This window comes from Pelobates fuscus, chromosome 9 (genome assembly GCF_036172605.1).
Source record: "Pelobates fuscus isolate aPelFus1 chromosome 9, aPelFus1.pri, whole genome shotgun sequence".
Classification (NCBI taxonomy): Eukaryota; Metazoa; Chordata; class Amphibia; order Anura; family Pelobatidae; genus Pelobates; species Pelobates fuscus.
Genome location: NC_086325.1, coordinates 22500883 through 22519178, shown reverse-complemented (window position 1 = coordinate 22519178; position 18296 = coordinate 22500883). Strand labels below are relative to the sequence as shown.

At 39.4% G+C, this 18296-nt stretch overlaps 2 protein-coding genes across 3 annotated transcripts in view; one reads left to right on the top strand and one right to left on the bottom strand.

Moving 5' to 3' along the window:
• Positions 1-7952, top strand: part of LOC134572482 (complement C2-like) — a 36387-nt gene extending 28435 nt beyond the window's left edge. The window contains exons 16-19 of the mRNA XM_063431471.1: positions 1096-1214; positions 1708-1819; positions 2644-2693; positions 7280-7952. Of these exons, the coding sequence (XP_063287541.1) occupies positions 1096-1214; positions 1708-1819; positions 2644-2693; positions 7280-7465 (467 nt within the window). The 3' untranslated portion in view covers positions 7466-7952. The remainder of the gene's footprint in view (positions 1-1095; positions 1215-1707; positions 1820-2643; positions 2694-7279) is intronic.
• A 788-nt stretch (positions 7953-8740) lies between these two features.
• NELFE (negative elongation factor complex member E) lies at positions 8741-16326 on the bottom strand. Of its 2 annotated transcripts, none has more exons than XM_063433271.1 (11): positions 16249-16326; positions 13685-13803; positions 12173-12242; positions 11584-11729; positions 11318-11392; positions 11201-11238; positions 10876-11093; positions 10542-10686; positions 10396-10450; positions 9973-10075; positions 8741-9558 (listed from the first exon to the last, which is right to left on the bottom strand). In XM_063433271.1, exons 2-11 carry the CDS (start codon positions 13757-13759, stop codon positions 9449-9451), a joined length of 1035 nt encoding a protein of 344 aa, XP_063289341.1. In that variant the 5' UTR covers positions 13760-13803; positions 16249-16326; the 3' UTR covers positions 8741-9448. The 2 variants fall into 2 exon arrangements, with proteins under 2 accessions (XP_063289341.1, XP_063289343.1); XM_063433273.1 differs by having other exon boundaries at positions 13685-13798; positions 16249-16322.
• Positions 16327-18296: the final 1970 nt, after the last annotated feature.

Here is an 18296-nt window from a genome sequence, read left to right as displayed (position 1 = left end):
TATCATCCACCCAACCTACTGTATCTATCATCCACCTAACTAACTGTAGCTATCATCCCCCATAGCTACTGTATCTATCATCCCCCCAGCCTACTGTATCTATCATCACCCCAACCTACTGCATCTATCATCCCCCCAACCTACTGTATCTATCATCCACCTAACTAACTGTATCTATCATCCCCCATAGCTACTGTATCTATCATCCACCTAACTGTATCTATCATCCCCCATAGCTACTGTATCTATCATCCCCCCATCCTACTGTATCTATCATTCCCCCAACCTACTGTATCTATCATCCACCCAACCTACTGTATCTACCATCCCCCCAACAAACTGTATCTCTCATCCCCCCAACCTACTGTATCTATCATCCACCCAACCCACTGTATCTATCATTCACCCAATCTGCTGTACATATCATTCCCCCAACCTACTGTATCGATTATCCATCAAATCTGCTGTATCTGCCATCCATGCAACCTACTGTTTCTATCATCTACCAAATCTACTGTATCTATAATCCCCCCAATCTACTGTAACTATCATCCCCCATAGCTACTGTATCTGTCATCCCCCCAACCTACTGTATCTAGCTTTGATTTAACTGTTTGGGATAAATAAAGTTTATGCACCCATGGGTCATTTTTCCTCATGTACGCATTATCTAGTCATGGACAACACTTTAAATTTTAGCTACAGTAGATTTTGACAGCGTTTGTTATAAACAGTGAATTGCAGCAATTTGACATCTGAATTGCCAGATCTACACCAAAGTAGCTCATGTGTGTGGATTTGTTTCCTGAATCTGGAAAATTATTTAGTTTGCCACAACTCACTGTTGTGCTGCCTTGGCTCAGTTTTAGTTTCTCTGTTCTGTACCTGAAACATGCGACTGATTGGGATACTTGTCTCCCAATCAGAAAAACATCTGCTTTAAGAAAATTTCTATAGGTTATGCAGTAAATTCTTCTACAGTCTAAGCATGTGATGAAGCTTAGTTGGACACCTGAGCATGGGAGAGGGGAATCGATCCCTTGGGGTAACTTTCCCCCCAAGTTCTCCTTTAACTCATGTATTTTCTTGTGCTAGGTGAGTGGCTGCTGAATAGCAATGAGATTCCTGCACAGTATCTAGCAAGGGATGAGAAGACTCCAAAGGATCGCCAAAAGATGAATAGGAAAGATGTCAAAATAAAGATCAACCAGGCTGTAAGCTATGCTGTATCACTAACTACCACCTAAATAAGCAATGTTTAAATATCACGGATTGTTAGAATGTCTACATCTTTTTCTTCTTGGTAATCTGGGCCATTTTATCTTTTCCATAGTAATAAATGTACATAATGTTTGTCAATACAGTATTTCTCCAACAATTCATTTGAAAAGGGATGAGGGTACACAAGCTCAGACAATCATGGTTAATCAGCCTAGCAATGATTTTTGAGAAGAAGAAAAACCTCCTTAAATGTGTGGGAAGCAGCCATCTTGATTTTTTTGATAGACCTCCTGTAAGGTATATCTGGTTTAATGTTATTTATTATTTAATTTTTTTTTTTTAATTGGGTGAAGTTGAATAAAGATTGGGTAGTGGTGGTTGAATGAAAAACGTTTTGGGATATTTTCTATGAAGCCTCACGCAGCCACATTTTGTATCCTTCCCAGCATCTCTCTCTCACATTATGTTCTATTTCTTCTGCTGCAGAGAGATGCGTGCGTTTCTGCCGTGAAGAACTGGGACCCATTTAAAGACATCGACCCTTCGCTACTGGTGTCGCCTCGGCATCTTTGTGTCGAGGGAAATATGTCCTGTAAAGGTGAGCTTTTCATTTAGTCACCGAGAGTATGGTAAGTTGGAAATTAAGGTCTAATGAGGTGCTGTGTAGCTTTTTGACTAGAAGTCACCTACGTCAATGAAAAGCTAGGATCCCAATCAGTCAATGAACTACAAAAGAATACATCAGACTGTCAGGCCACCAATTGTAAAATATTGATCTAGTATGTATTAAAAGTCAGTCCACAGCACATGAACCACAAGTAGTGCATGATTTTGGAAATTCAAGGTGTTCCCTGACTGTCAAGGTGTGGAGGTAACCCAGCCCACAACACCTATCCCAACATGAATAACATAATATATGTCTATCATGCATCTTAGAATGGCTGGGTTAATGGACCACCTAAGGTTAGTTGAAATAAGAGAATGGTCAGAAATTGAGACAAGGTCGGGGATCAAGAAGTGACACATACAAAAAAATTCAAACCGAGTCAAGGGGTGCCCGAGGACAAAGTAATCAAGAATAGCCAGGTCAAATGCCAAAGAACTACTAAGAAACCTGAACGATATCTTGGTAATACCCAAAAAAACACAACAGGAAAACGCATTCAGGCATGTGTGGAGTTTATGTGGATTGCACTCCCTGTTGATTTATTTGTATTATTCCTTGTGTTTGTACGTCAAAACAACGCAATCGACACTGCGTCATAATTCTGACACACAAGTGGTTCACAATAAAGCATTCCATGTAGCAGCGTTCAGTGTCAGAATTTACGTCAGAATGACGCAGTGTGCAGAACAGGGCAGGAGCATACAAGTACTGTTACACTTACTATCAAAATAACCTTTTTTTTCTTTCTTTTACAGGAGAATCAGGTGGCCCACTCTATTTGGAGAGGAAAAAAAGATTCTTTCAGGTAAAAGAAGCAGTGATAGTAAAAATGGAGAGCTGTATGCACAGATACACCGTGTTTCATAAACAGTGAGAGAGGTCACATAGACACAGAGTGTATTTGAAGAAAATATTTTAGAGGTTAAGGAAGTTTTTAGTGTTTTTGCCAATGATATACGGCAGGTTGCTTCCATACTGTCATTCTCTGAAGTTCTGCCTGTGCATAACACTCAGAATGACAGGCGGATGCGTATTAGGGACTTTAACTTGTGGCTTGGTGAATGGTGTCGGGAGCAAGGATTTGGCTTTATTGCTCATGGTAGCTCTGTTTGGAATGGAAATAAACTGTACAAAAAAGATGGTTTGCATCTTTCTCAAAAGGGAACAAATGTTCTCAGTGAGCAGTTCAGAGGTTTTGCTAAGATGTATTTAAACTAGGAGGGGGGGCAAAAGGGTGATAAAACATCAATCCAATTGTCCCCCAAAACAAGGGCAGAAGGTGCCTGTAGCAAGTGTGTTAAAAAATGATAAGCTTAGAGTCATGTCTACAAATGCTCGCAGTTTAGGGAATAAGATCCATGAACTTGTGGCAATAATGGCAACTGATAGTGTAGATTTAGTCGCTGTTACTGAGACATGGTATAATGAAAAAAATGACTGGGACATAGCAATACCAGGGTACTCTTTATATAGAAAAGACAGGGAAGGCAAGAAAGGGGGAGGGGTGGCCCTGTATGTGAAGGATAGCATAAAATCTAGCCTAATAAAGGTTAGTGAGACGAACATAGAGTCCATTTGGGTTACGTTAGAATTTGGTAATCACACAGTAATTCGTGTAGGTGTAATTTATAGGCCCCCAGGACAAATTGAAGAGTTAGATAATCTACTAGTTGAAGAAATAGCTAAAATGACAATGAAGGGGGAAGTTATCACCATGGGTGACTTTAATCTTCCTGATGTGAATTGGAAAACAAAAATAGCTACTTGTGCCAGAAGCACACATATTCTAAACTCCCTACTGGGATTGTCTATAAAACAAGTCGTTGAGGAGCCAACTCGTAAAGAGGCCATACTAGATTTAGTGTTAACAAATGGAGATTTGGTATCAGATATTACTGTAGGTGAAAGTTTAGGATCCAGTGATTATCAGTCAGTGTGGTTTAATATAAGAACAGTGACTGAGTCACACCACACAAAAACAAAAGTTTTAGACTTTAGAAAAACAGACTTTTCTAAAATTAGAATATGTGTAAAGGAGTCATTATCAGACTGGAACAACTTAAATGGAGTCCAAAAGAAATGGGATTATTTAAAAGCTTCACTACTGAAGGCAACAGAAAATTGCATTAGGCTTGTCAGTAAAAACAAAAAATTCAAGAAACCACTGTGGTACTCCGCAGATGTGGCCAAAATAGTAAAAAACAAAAAGACTTTTCTAAAATTAGAATATGTGTAAAGGAGTCATTATCAGACTGGAACAACTTAAATGGAGTCCAAAAGAAATGGGATTATTTAAAAGCTTCACTACTGAAGGCAACAGAAAATTGCATTAGGCTTGTCAGTAAAAGCAAAAAATTCAAGAAACCACTGTGGTACTCTGCAGATGTGGCCAAAATAGTAAAAAACAAAAAGTTAGCATTTAGTAATTATAAAAAAACCCAGAGTGAGGAAGACAGAATGACCTATAAGATTAGGCAGAAAGAGGCTAAGCAAGTTATAAGAGCTTCCAAATCACACACAGAAGAGAAAATAGCACAGTCAGTAAAAAAGGGGGACAAAATTTATTTTAGATACATAAATGAGAAAAGAAAAGTAAAACAAGGATTAGTTAGATTAAAAACAAAAGAAGGAAGGTATGTAGATGAGGATAAAGGTCTAGCTGACTGCCTCAATGAATATTTTTGTTCGGTATTTACAGCTGAACATGAAGGAAAGGGACCTCCATTAAAAAAAAGGATAAATTAGTCATTTATTACACGTGAGTTTACAGAGGAAGAGGTTCTATTTCAACCTGATGGAATACACCCAAAGCTATTAAAAGAGCTTAGTGGTGTACTAGCAAAACCATTAACAGATTTATTTAACCAATCATTGTTAACAGGAGTAGTCCCAGAAGATTGGAAGTTAGCGAATGTTGTGCCCATTCACAAGAAAGGTAACAGGGAGGAGTCGGGCAACTATAGGCCAGTAAGCCTTACTTCAGTAGTGGGGAAAGTAACGGAAACCATGTTAAAGGATAGGATTGTTGAACATCTAAAAACACATGGATTTCAAGATCAGAGACAACATGGGTTTACTTCAGGGAGATCATGCCAAACTAATCTTATTGATTTTTTTGATTGGGTAACTAAAATTATAGATCAGGGTGGTGCAGTAGACATTGCTTACCTAGATTTCAGTAAGGCTTTTGACACTGTTGCACATAGAAGGCTTATCAATAAACTGCAATCTTTGAGTTTGGATTCCAATATTGTTGAATGGGTAAGGCAGTGGCTGAGTGACAGGCAACAGAGGGTTGTAGTCAATGGAGTATATTCGAAGCTTGGGCATGTCACCAGTGGGGTACCTCAGGGATCTGTACTTGGACCCATTCTCTTTAATATTTTTATTAGTGATATTACAGAAGGTCTTGATGGTAAGGTGTGTCTTTTTGCGGATGATACTAAGATATGTAACAGGGTTGATGTTCCAGGAGGGATAAGCCAAATGGCAAATGATTTAGGTAAACTAGAAAAATGGTCAGAGTTGTGGCAACTGACATTTAATGTGGATAAGTGCAAGATAATGCATCTTGGACGTAAAAACCCAAGGGCAGAGTACAGAATATTTGATAGAGTCCTAACCTCAACATCTGAGGAAAGGGATTTAGGGGTGATTATTTCTGAGGACTTAAAGGTAGGCAGACAATGTAATAGAGCAGCAGGAAATGCTAGCAGAATGCTTGGTTGTATAGGGAGAGGTATTGGCAGTAGAAAGAGGGAAGTGCTCATGCCATTGTACAGAACACTGGTGAGACCTCACTTGGAGTACTGTACACAGTACAGGAGACCATATCTTCAGAAGGATATTGATACCTTAGAAAGAGTTTAAAGAAGGGCTACTAAACTGGTTCACGGATTGCAGGATAAAACTTACCAGGAAAGGTTAAAGGATCTTAACATGTATAGCTTGGTGGAAAGACGAGACAGGGGGGATATGATAGAAACATTTAAATACATAAAGGGAATCAACACAGTAAAGGAGGAGACTATATTTAAAAGAAGAAAAACTACCACAACAAGAGGACATAGTCTAAAATTAGAGGGACAAAGGTTTAAAAATAATATCAGGAAGTATTACTTTACTGAGAGGGTAGTGGATGCATGGAATAGCCTTCCAGCTGAAGTGGTAGAGGTTAACACAGTAAAGGAGTTTAAGCATGCGTGGGATAGGCATAAGGCTATCCTAACTATAAGATAAGGCCAGGGACTAATGAAAGTATTTAGAAAACTGGGCAGACTAGATGGGCCGAATGGTTCTTATCTGCCGTCACATTCTATGTTTCTATAAAGATGGTAGCCACATGATATACCATATACTACCAGAATAAGAAGCACGTAGAGAACAGCATTGAGATTTTTTTTTGTCTTCACACCATATGCCCAACGCACATTAAAAGAACACTCCAAACATATAAAGCTCTTCAGTTGCAACTGGATTCAGACATTTTATTCTTCCAATTTGTAAAAGTGGCGATTTTAGTAGCACTTTCGACTTTCATAAGTGGTCAGACAGCCAACGCGTTTCCTTCCTCTTCCATTACATGGACAGCACAAGCGGGAGTGGCAAGCTTGCTGGGATAGAGCGAGTTGCCCAAAACGTCACAATAAGCTGTACTAAAGCTCACTGAGAAATATATCAAAGGAAAGCCACATGCATAAGAGCTTGTGACTCACAAACAGAAACATCTCAATGAGGAGTCTGATTGGTTAGTTGGGATAAAGGGAAGGGCTTGCAAAGGCTGCAGACAGCAGATCTACAGCTTTTTCTAAGTGTTTTTTTTTCTTCTTCTTCTTCATACACACCCATAATATTATGCAAAAAAATTACACTCATGTTTTCTTTGGGGTATACTACTAAAGTTAAATGCAAATATACCATTTTCTTTCATCTACACTGTTGTTATACATGGTTAGAACATTAGAGAGATTGGTTTTATGACTTGTATTCGCTCAATTTACACATCAGATTCTCTTATGCAATTAGTAAATGTTACTTCTTAAAATAGCTGGAGTTTACCAGGAAATTGTAAAACTTTGTCTAAAATAAACTTACTGAAAAATATGTGGAGAACGCAATGCACGTGTCAATTCCACATTTATTAAATAATCTAATTTGCAATCTCGCGTTTCTCAGTCGTTCGCTCTGTTTTCACTCAGAACGTGATGGGTCTATTCTGTGAATTGTGGAAGATTTATAAGGAAACTGCAAACATTAGGCCAGAAAAAAAAATGATATAATCTTACCTCTCGGCTGTTTTGGCCTGAAATTATCATTTATTTATAGATCCCAGTTGAAAGAATAAACCTCTACTGTGCTTTATTACCTTGTAACCAGTTTCTTGTTCCTTAGGTTGGAATACTCAGTTTTGGGATTTATAACCCCTGCGAAGATAAATCAAAAGAACGAAGAAATCCTGAAGCTCGAGACTTTTATGTAAATGTCTTAGAGATCTTGCCCTGGCTGCGCAAACATGTTGATGATCTCGAGTTCCTGGCTGATGTTGATGTAAAAGACAACATAGTTTGTCCATCCTGAGTAGAAGCAATCAGTGAAATTACTTCTCCCCTGATAAACACCTTATATGACATGGTGTGTGTATATCATTGCCACTGGCTTCAACCTTACTCTTTTTAAATGACCATTTAGACATCACAACATAGGTTTCTCCAATGCATCGGCTTCCTATCAAAATTCTTGTTCTGAGACGTTCCACTCTAGATTTGCACAACACATGAATTGAGCAGCAATGCTGACATAGAGCACGCGACTATGAATACCACTAGTGTAAAATTATGTCTGGAGCTAAAAAAAAGAAAATTCGGGACGAGGACGGACAAATACTGTCACAATGCAGACTTCAAAGAGCAATAAAATAGTCACATTCCATAATATTACTCAGAAATATTGACTTACAGCGTTCTATTGTCACACTATAATGCTCAGAATTCTTCGCTAGACACAGGTTGCGAACAATCATGGGGCTATACTGGAATAAGTACCTAAAGTGGTGAATACAACTTTTATTTTAAAATTTTTATATATCTGTATATACATTAAACCAGAAACTTGCAGAACATGTACTAATTCTAAAAAATCTGTTCCAACCATTTGCTAACAAGTTCCTGTTCCAGTGTTTGTTCACTCCCATCTGATTTGTTCGAATATACTTTCTGTGTGGAGATCATCAGGTGCATGTGCCTCCCCATAATCTCTCACAAACAAGCTCAGATGGACTAACATTTGAGGGAAAAGGGGAGTTTTTGGTGACTCCATATTTGGCAAGAAATGGACAAAGTGCTGGGTGGCAGCAGCTGTGATTCATATTAGAACCATTTTAATGTAGTTACAGTTAGATTATATTGAAGAAAGGTCCTTGGGTGTTACCCTCTGTTCCCAGATAAATTTATATCTGACTATAAATTATTATTATTATTGCCATTTATAAAGACACAATAATCCTGATTTTACTCTCTACACATATCAATAAAGTAACACATTTTCAAATTATGTCTGCGTATGTGCTTTCTGTAAAAGGAATAATATGGAGTGGGCATTTTATATGCCACCCAGCTTGTGTTCATTTAAAGTACTGGTTATCATTGGGGGATGCTGTCTATATGAATTGGGGGCACCACACCATCCATTCCAAGATGTTAAGCTGCATGGCGGTGAGGAAGCAATGTTCTCTAAGGATCTCTTATAATTTACACATTCTCTGATGATTGTCCAGGCAACGTAACTTGTAAAACACCATGGGTTTATTCCTTAAACAGTGAATTGCAGTTAACTGAAAACAAATATGCAGCATTCATGGTAAAAGAGCCAGGGTTAGATTTATTTTTATTTATTATTTTTAAAAGTCAGATATTTTCGTAATTCAATGCACTACACTTCGAGACCCCCGCCCCTCCCAATGAAACTGAAAACCGCAAGGTTTAGGTAAAAAAAAGAAAAATCATTTATTCAGCTTTTCTCAAAACTTGTCTACCTTGCTAACCTGCTTTAGCAGAAATACCTCTGGCAAAAATAAATCAACATGTATGGTGTCTTTTTTTTTTTTTTAAACGCTCCATTCATTTCGGTATTTTTTATTTTTTTTCCAAGTCACAAGTTGCTAAAAATAAAAGCGAGAAAGTCAATATTTAGAGACTTTTCAAGGTAGGGTTAGGTGGAACCTAGCTCAGCCTTAATAATGCATCGCAATGTACTATTGGTTTAATCCAACCAGCTCCAGGTCAGATCAAAGCATACACCAGGGCTTGACAAACTTAGAAGCCAGATGAACACAAATTACACATGGTTTTAAATGGGTATGTATATATATATATATTTTTTAAGTAGCCTATTAAGGAATGAATAGAGAGTTCCTTGTAAAATAAAATGGGCAACATGATTGATCTATTTACAATAAATATATCCTGACTCCTACGTTTGGGAAGCCCTGGCATATGCTATTTATGATATTATATTCCTACACCTGCACATTTTCAAATCGTCCTTTTACATCTTGAATAACAGTTAGCTTGGGTTTTCGTCAGGCCGGGGCTGGGGATCTGAGAAGAGGTCTTCAGAGTAGCTGACTTGTGATCTCTTGTCTCGATGAGAACCTTTCACACTGTTCTGGACAGCTGCAGAGGTAAAAAAGATAAAGATTATTTGGCATTTCCTAAATGCTCGCACAGTCTATGACCAGGTGCAGATGATTGCTTCTTTTAAATAAGTAGCAGGCATTTTTAAATCAGACTTGATTAAATTAAAAAAATAGATCTGCATGTTCTATGCACCAATTGGCCCAGACTTCTTAACATAAAAGCAGATAGGGGAAACTGATTTGTGAAAAACTAACACTGCTCCTGCTAAGACCCTTGTTTAAATAATCAAACTTGATAAAGAAAACCTGGAGTAGAGTGCAGGATCTTTTACACGGACACTGCAAGTGTAATAGTTATTTACACATACACAAAACGAGAAGATGTCTCAATAAATACACAAAATGAAGACACGGAGATAATAAGGAAAGCAGTAATGAGGTCAGAACTCACCCAGTGACCCCCAAAGAGATTTTCCTGTGGCTGCATCCAGCATGGGCTGTTTACGAGCGATGCTAACTTTAACTGGAACTTCTTCTATTGTTGTGTTATTGAGCTGGAGTGAGAGGAGGGAAATAGATCAGAATAGAAGCAACTCAAAACACTAATTATACACAGAAATAGAGCAGAATATACAGATTGGGGCCAAGCATGTTTTTTTAGGTCATGTATAGAGAAATACAGAAGAAGCACATTCTTGCTAAACAATTAAAAAAAAACTCCCTTTAACCAAAAACAGAGAGCCATTTTCTGCTCGGTTCGGAAGGATTACCACTGGATGACAAGGTTTCCTGTTCTTTGCAGGTAGAATATAAATAATGATCCTCTCTATGGACATTGTCAACCGAGAATGAACACGCAGGACAGAACTCTCACCTCTTGGATGGACTGATCAGCCGATTCCATCTTCTCAAATGTAACAAACGCACAACTAACAGGACAAAAACAAACAAACGGTCAGGAGGTTTCAATCCACCTGCGCTCACCCACAAAGCTCACTTATGCATCTCATGTATTCTTACTTCCGTTGTGCATCCGTTGATAGATCTATAATGTTCCCGAATTTAGAGAAGGCCTCCCGTAACGTTGTTTGTGACATGCCCACTCCATTTACATACACCGTGTTACCCTTTCTGGGTGCTCGACGTTCAGGGAAAGAATCGGACCCTAAGAAGTGAAAGTAGAGGGGGGGAAATAAATAAATCAGAAGACTGTTGCCCTATGAGATGAAAAAGAACATGTAAGCCAGTCCTTCTAGGCACAGAGAACATGGACACGTTACTCTCTTTGTGCAGAGTAACAGAGAATATTGTCCTGTTTCCAACACAAGGTTTAATGACACAAGTGAACAATTACGTCTATAGAATCCTTCGCCGCGATCTCTATCACTGCGGTCCCGCTCCCGATCTCTATCACCGCGGTCTCGCTCCCGATCTCTATCCCTGTCTCTGTCTCGCTCTCTTCCACGCTCCCGCTCATAAAGATCCCGCTCTCTTTGGCGAGCGTCTCTTTCACCGTCTCGTTCTTCACTATCTCTCTCTGTCTCACGCATCCGGTCACTGGAGCTCACAAAGCTGGGGACAGTAGTGTATTAATGAGTAGCGAGAAACAAAGGACATCATGGAAACTGAAAGGGGGAACTGAAAGGAGGAGGGCAGAGAGAGGGAACTTCCAGCCTTACCTATCATAGAGTGACTTCCTCTGGGCACGCTTTGAACTCTAGAAAGTGAAAATGAAGAAATTGTTTCCACCAATAGGAATCCAGCGTCAGTAATCTCTACACCTATTATTACGTTACCTCCGCCTGCTCCTCGTCTACAGACACATTACGCTGAAAGGGCTGGAAGCTTGGTGCAGGGCCCTTATCCGGATCCTGAAACAAGAGAGATGTCAATTAACACTTCTATAAAGGGCGCAGGCAAGTGCCATGGAAGGGGTTTTCTATGGATAGAACAAGATGTGTGTATTTGTATATTATAACAGGTTTAATACAGGACAAGGAATACTGTGTGGGTATTGAATCACAGCACATGGAATAAAGCTACTGGTAATACGAGAGATGACCTTAAGTTTCCCCTCTAGGGTCCGGGAACGCTTGAAGCCGCTGTTCTTGGTCCCTGATTTTATCGCACTAATAGCTCCAGTCTTTACCAGCATCTTCGCCTGCTCTGTAGCTGTTGCAGTGTCTACCGCAGGCTGGTCTGAGAGAGCTGGGAGAAGCAGATACATGTATGTCAAGACAGATAGCACAGAGGGATAGACAAAATAGATAAAAGGTTTAAATATATGAACATCATACACTCTGAATATAAATGAACAAATATATTGGAAAGTCAGTATTACAATATAAAATATTTGTATATAGTTATCCAAGTCAAATAAAACCTTTCGAGTGCTACCGTCCTCACTCCTCTGCTGTTTAAATGGGGAGGGGAGAGGGGGGACAAATAGTACAGTACTTACTAATTTAGAAAACTATAAAAATAGCATATGCTAGATAAAAAAGCCTCCCTACTTTATTTTTTTGGCTTTTAGATGTTCATATCTCATTTCAGTGAAAAAGAGTTAAAAATGTATAAGAAAAAGTGAATAATGCAAATCATAAACAAAAAGAAAGTGGGGTGTGGAAGAACAGCCATGGGTTTGCACTGACATCTCTTGATTCCAGCCTGGCTCGTCTGATTGGTGGATGTTTGCTTCTTGAGAGCAAGTAGAGCTTTTTTCTGTGAATGGGGGGGAAAAAGATACAAGGGCTAAATAATGCTATAGCAGTAACTCAGTGTAACTCAAAGCCAAATACACACATATATTATAGGTCTAATCTTTGCTGTTTATTTATTTTTGTAATTTCCTAAATCCGTTTAAAAAGGTCTTTGTGATATTCCACGTGACATCAATCAGACATGTAATCTGGTCCATTATACATATGTGCACGATAAACAAATGTGAAGCTCAGGGGTAGTTTAAAGGAACTCATACAGACACTCAGTTGAGAAACAAAGAAATCAAGGATTAATAGTTGATCAGCGCTAATGATAAAATAGAAACGATATCAAACACCTTGTATACAATTGAGATGAAGAGTGCACTGCAGGGCTTAGCTCAGACAGAGAACTTACAGCTTTAAACAGTAGTGAAGGCAGCGCGCAGCACCCGGCAGACTCCAAGTAAGAAGTCAAACTATTATAAATCGGTTTAAATGGTTACAATTGGGGGAGGGAGGATGCCAGGGCACTCCTGCCACCATAACCACTATGGGGAGTGGCAGAGGTTATGGTGCATGGAGTGTTTCTTTAAATAATTCAGCACTAGTCCAAGAAAATCAGATACAGTCACCCCAGATGTAGGGGTTTAACTACATCTGTTTAGAATCATGGAAGGAGTGAACATTAAAGTGCTAGAAGGCAGTAATTCAAAGTGAAGGTAAAAAAAATCCATATATATATTTACATATGCACACAAATAAACACACATTTAATGATGCGCACTCTATGGATTTAGTGTCAAAATTCACATCTACTTTGATTGTTCACTGGGGCACCCATGTTTGCTACAATTGAGAAAGCAAGGGTGGACATATAATTTTATATATCGAATATATAATTGGTTACCACCAAAATAGCATTAAGGAATGTGTGCAGTGAAACCAATTGTTTCATTCAGGAACATGTTAATTTATAACAAAATAATTTAAAGGAATAATCTTCAGAAAGCAACTGTTCTTGGTCGGTCCAGCTTACTGGAGGTTGGATAAGCACCGATAATGGTTAGAGTCTTTTGAAATCTAATATTGGAATGTTTTTTTTTGGAACATGGTAATGTTATTAAAATGTGCTTTATTTGTACAGTACGTTTCGATACTTATTGGAGGACCTATGTGTTCATTTTCAAACTGTTTGGACATTCCTCTGTGACTAACTGTACTAATAATGAAAATAATGGTTGTTACTGTGGACACATATGTACTTTGATGCTGTGACTAGTTCTTTTTCGGTAACCAATAAAAAAACAAAAAACAAAAAAAAAAACTTTATTCACATAATAGCCATTTTTTTTTCAGAAAGCAAAGTACACTTTGGAAGTACCGTAATATCGTTAACCCCAACTTTTACACATCGTTATGTCTTGGGGCAGTATGACCACACAACACTACAGACAAAGATACCTTCTTCTTCAGTTTTGCAAATTTCCTCTGCAAAGCCTCTTCCTCCTCTGTCAGAGTAGTTGACAACAGAACCATGATTCCTAGTGAGTCTAGGGAAGCAGAGTTATCCTTTTGCTGTTCTAGAAAGAGAATAAAAGATTTACGTAGATAGCAGGTATGTCACAAACATGTCTTACTATTAAATCCCCACTGGCGATATGGGAAGCAGTCAGCCAATTTAAACACAGACACCGTGCAATACCCTGACAATACCCTTGGACTAGAAGCAGTTTGAGCAGGACACTCACAGCCTACGTATTTCTGTACATCCTTACTAGATTTGCACAGTGTTGCTGAATACGTTTGCGCTTTAGAAATAACAATACTAATAATACCACTATCTATTATTGTTCTAGATTTAGAGGAGAGGGAAATACAGACTTTACAAATCCGGATTTTAAATGTTTAACCAAATTGCTCCAATACTGTCTGTGCATTCTTAAAAGTTTTAGATGGACTTGATTTCAGTTACTTATCCCTAAATCTAATGAATAATGTCACTTATTTAGTAAACACTGCAATGTATCTAGTTAAAAAAGCACTGAATAGCCGAGATGGCAAAAAGCTAAACTGGGAGCTCTTTTTCAGCGCAACGATTTTAAAACTTGAGAAACTGTATAAGTAACATGAAAAAATAGAGTGTGGAGGAGAGGTACAAAAAGTAAAAAGGGGAAAAACAACTGGCAAACGAATCACCATGACAAGTACGTAATATATCTCAGAATGTCTGCTTCCCTACTATAACCACTACCTAGTTAACAATCCGCCTTGGGAGGTGTGTCAGTGCTGTGTGAAAGAAGCAACTTTTCAACAGTAGCTGAAGTTTGCAGCCCTGAAGAGTGGGACTAAACAACAGAGCAGACACAGCAAATCAAATGAACTGTCTAGGCACCATGGCAGTGGTTATGGTGCCAGGAGTGCCCTGCACGGCTTAGTTTCAGAGAGCCAACGGCTCTCCATTATCCGTAGTGCAGGTGAAGAGGAGTGCCCAGACCCCGGTGAGAAATCAAACTGCTGTAATAATGGGGAGTATCCTGGACCATTAGCACAGAAGCGCACTGGTTATAGTGCTCTGAGTGTTCCTTTAAAGTTCTGTAGAGATTGCATATGTGACAGTCACAAGCACTCACCCAGATGGCTTGACAGATTTATAGGGGACAGATGTAAATGTGCAGGAAATCTTAAAATGACCTGCCTCTCGAGTTTAGCTCCATAGAACTAAACAACCAGGAAGTAACCGGGTCTGCTGTCTGATTAGCAGCCAGAGAGATGTAACAAAATTATAAAAGTGAAGATTTCTATTGAAATCTGCAGTTTTGTAAAATAAAAAAAAAGATATGCTCTAGACACATAAAGCTTTATGAGATTGGAGTGTTCCTTTACGTTTACCTGTAATCCAACACCAAGACAGTTGCTCTGCCTCACTGAGATCATCACAGTCCACCCCCAAAAATTTGAATTTGGAAAAGCATTTCGGACCTCTGACACATGCTGCACTCCATTTCAAAGCACTACATCCATTAGTAATCTTTACGAAGCATAGTGGCATTCAGTGTTATCATGCGTGTGATGATGCCGAATGTGAATATCCTCAAATTTTAGAGAACTTAAAGGAACAGTTTGGGCACCATAACAACTTTATCTAACAAGACGCACGTACATTATTTTTATGAACAGGGAGCTACTGATTGTCTTACAGCGTCAGCTGACCACTCTAGCTAATCAGCAGCGCCCCTGAACAGCTGCATTCAGCACTTCCTGCAACTCAGAAGCAGGATGCCGCCTGGGTATCGGCACTGTTGGCAGCCTTTGGGGTTACATAGAAAAATAGAATGTGACGGCAGATCAGAACCATTCGGCCCATCTAGTCTGCCCAATTTTCTAAATACTTTTATTAGTCCCTAGCCTTATCTTGGGCGGACTAGATGGGCCGAACGGTTCTGATCTGCCGTCACATTCTATGTTTCTATCTTAAACCATTTGAGCACAGTTTAACCCCTTAGGTTTTGAGAGCACCCAGGGGCCTCCAGCAACCATAACAACTTCATTTAGGTGAAGTTGTTCTGGTAAAAGGAGTGTTCGTTTAAGGAGGACGTGTTTGACGCTACTACTGGTGAGTTTTCAAACGTTTTCTCAGAAACATCAAATGTTTGACACTCCCAAAGTGTAGGGACTATACACCTTTACCAAGTCACTGATAGACAGTGGTTATGGTGCTTCGACTATCACAAACAAATCTATCTGCTTTAACAGCTGAATAAACGACTTCAACACTGAAACAGGGAATCAGACACGTTTCTATAGCAACATGGAATTAATTTGCTTTTTATTCAACCTATATAGACAGGAATTACCAGCTGCCTGTGAAAGGATAATGTACACATAGCATACAAACATCAAACAGGAAATGCCAGAGGCTGTCTGGGGTACAGAGGACATAATTACTGCTACAATACTATAAATAAAAATAACATAATGAACAGCTAACCGGCTCCTAGGGCCCATTTATCCCAGACATTATTTACCTCTCCTGTCTGCCTGTCGCGCACTCTGCACGTCACTGAGTCTAATTAATACTGTGCACTTTGCCAACCATGTGGCGACGGAAGTTCGTCTCTCCTGCCAACCACAACAGAAAGTCACTTCCGTCGCGTGTGCCTCCAGTGACGTCACAACACTGGCTGTCAATCTTGCGCACAGACCACATTAACATTTAGAGTTCTAAACGCCTGACGCAACGTAGTGCGTGCGGCGGCGGCCATTTTGCCGTAGACTAAAGTTAGTTGTACAAATGGAACGTAAATACGGGAGCGTTGTTTTTGTGTTTGGAACTCTATGCTATAGAGCAGAATGCCATGCCATGTTTGACAGCACACATGTTGTTATGTTATGTTAGCAGGAGGCGATATACACAGAGGGCTATTCACTAAAGTGAGAACTCGAGCTGAACCACAAAATTGCAGTGAATTATATCAGTTCTGTCTGTTTATCTTATGCACAGAGTTCACAATACATGGATTTTCCATAGACCATTTTGCACTGTGCATGATAAAAGGCCTCCTTTATGCGCCATCCCTAGTGACCGCTCTGAGAATTGACAAACAATGTCATAGTTCTTTTGCCAATCTTGTACTTTACCATAAGTTAATGTATTCACTAGATTTGCTTTATCACAGGTAAATAAAATGAGTAATTCCAAAGGGATGTGTGATAATTCCTCTCAATGTTCCTGTTTGACTGTGCCCTCTGCAATGCTATCTCCAAAAAGTTAACCTCAAATTATGATCTTCTAATCCCTTCAGTCCCAGGGGTACCCTCATACACACCTTTGGCACCAAAAGGGTTATTGTTCAGCATCTTTAACTTCTTAAGTGTCACTGTAATCTGCCATTTCTCTAATGACTGTTCGTCCTCTATTGTATGGTGGCTTTCAGCTTACCAGCACCTGAAAATCTGGTGACAGAAACCCAGTGTAGGGTTTGTACTTTCCTTCCTTTTATCCGTTTCTCGCCCTTTTACAATTTTTCACTAATCGCCAGCTTCTTCTTGACCCATTTCCAACTTTCTCTTTCCTTAACCAGGAAGCAGGAAACATAACACTCTCTTCAGAACATTCACAAGTGGAAGCCCCGCGTACAAACTGAAGCCCAAACCAACTTCCTGTACACCAAAGCTAAGCTGGTGGATTGTTCACACGTCACCCAACGTCCTCCGTTATAAATTCATGCTACATTACTACATCTCAGCCCACGTCTTTCTCAAAGAAACCTATTCCAGCTGCCTCGAGTGTTGTCCAACTTGCATTACATCACCTTACACGTGGCATGTTTAGCTCATTGCTTTGCTTTGTTGCGATTATCCCCACCTCTAACCTCATAGCTAAACACTACCCCTCAAAACATTACATTACATTACAGCTGCACTGTCATTTGATTTTCTTTTGCAGCGACCCCCCTGGCATATGGTGGTAGACCAGGTGGAGACGTTAGGGGGATTTACTTTCCTCAATTTCGCTCTCCTTAGTGCGGCCATCTTTCTTTTGTTAGGTTTCTTCAGCTTCTGGGAATTTCACCTGCCAGGAGACACTGTCACAACTGTACCCAAACGCATACGCAAGTGTTTAAATAGGGTCGATAGAAGATCTCACGAGTTCTTCCATGGAAACCTTTGCTCTTGTGTAATAAGGTACCATAGTCATATATTGCATAGGCTTATTCTTCCTATCAGCTGACGAGACCAACTGTTGATGGGAAACAGCTGCCTGTGTCAGTGAAAACCTCACCCATTGACAAAGATTGTCACTGCCATAAGATTCTATCTGATGAAAAGCTGAAAACTGACACAGACACTTTAATAGAATTAGAATATCTATGGAAATATCAATGGTCTTTGTCCCACAGCCACTCTACCCAGACCTCTATTTTGTACACCATGAGTCTGGATTTTTGTAGTTACTGAAGAGATTTCAACTCGTCCTTGTCTCGCCACCTTTACCTTTTGTCACATCCGGTCTCACATTAATCCTTATGTCGGATCCTAGCTAGTAATACCGTGTACTCTGCTCTGAAGCATT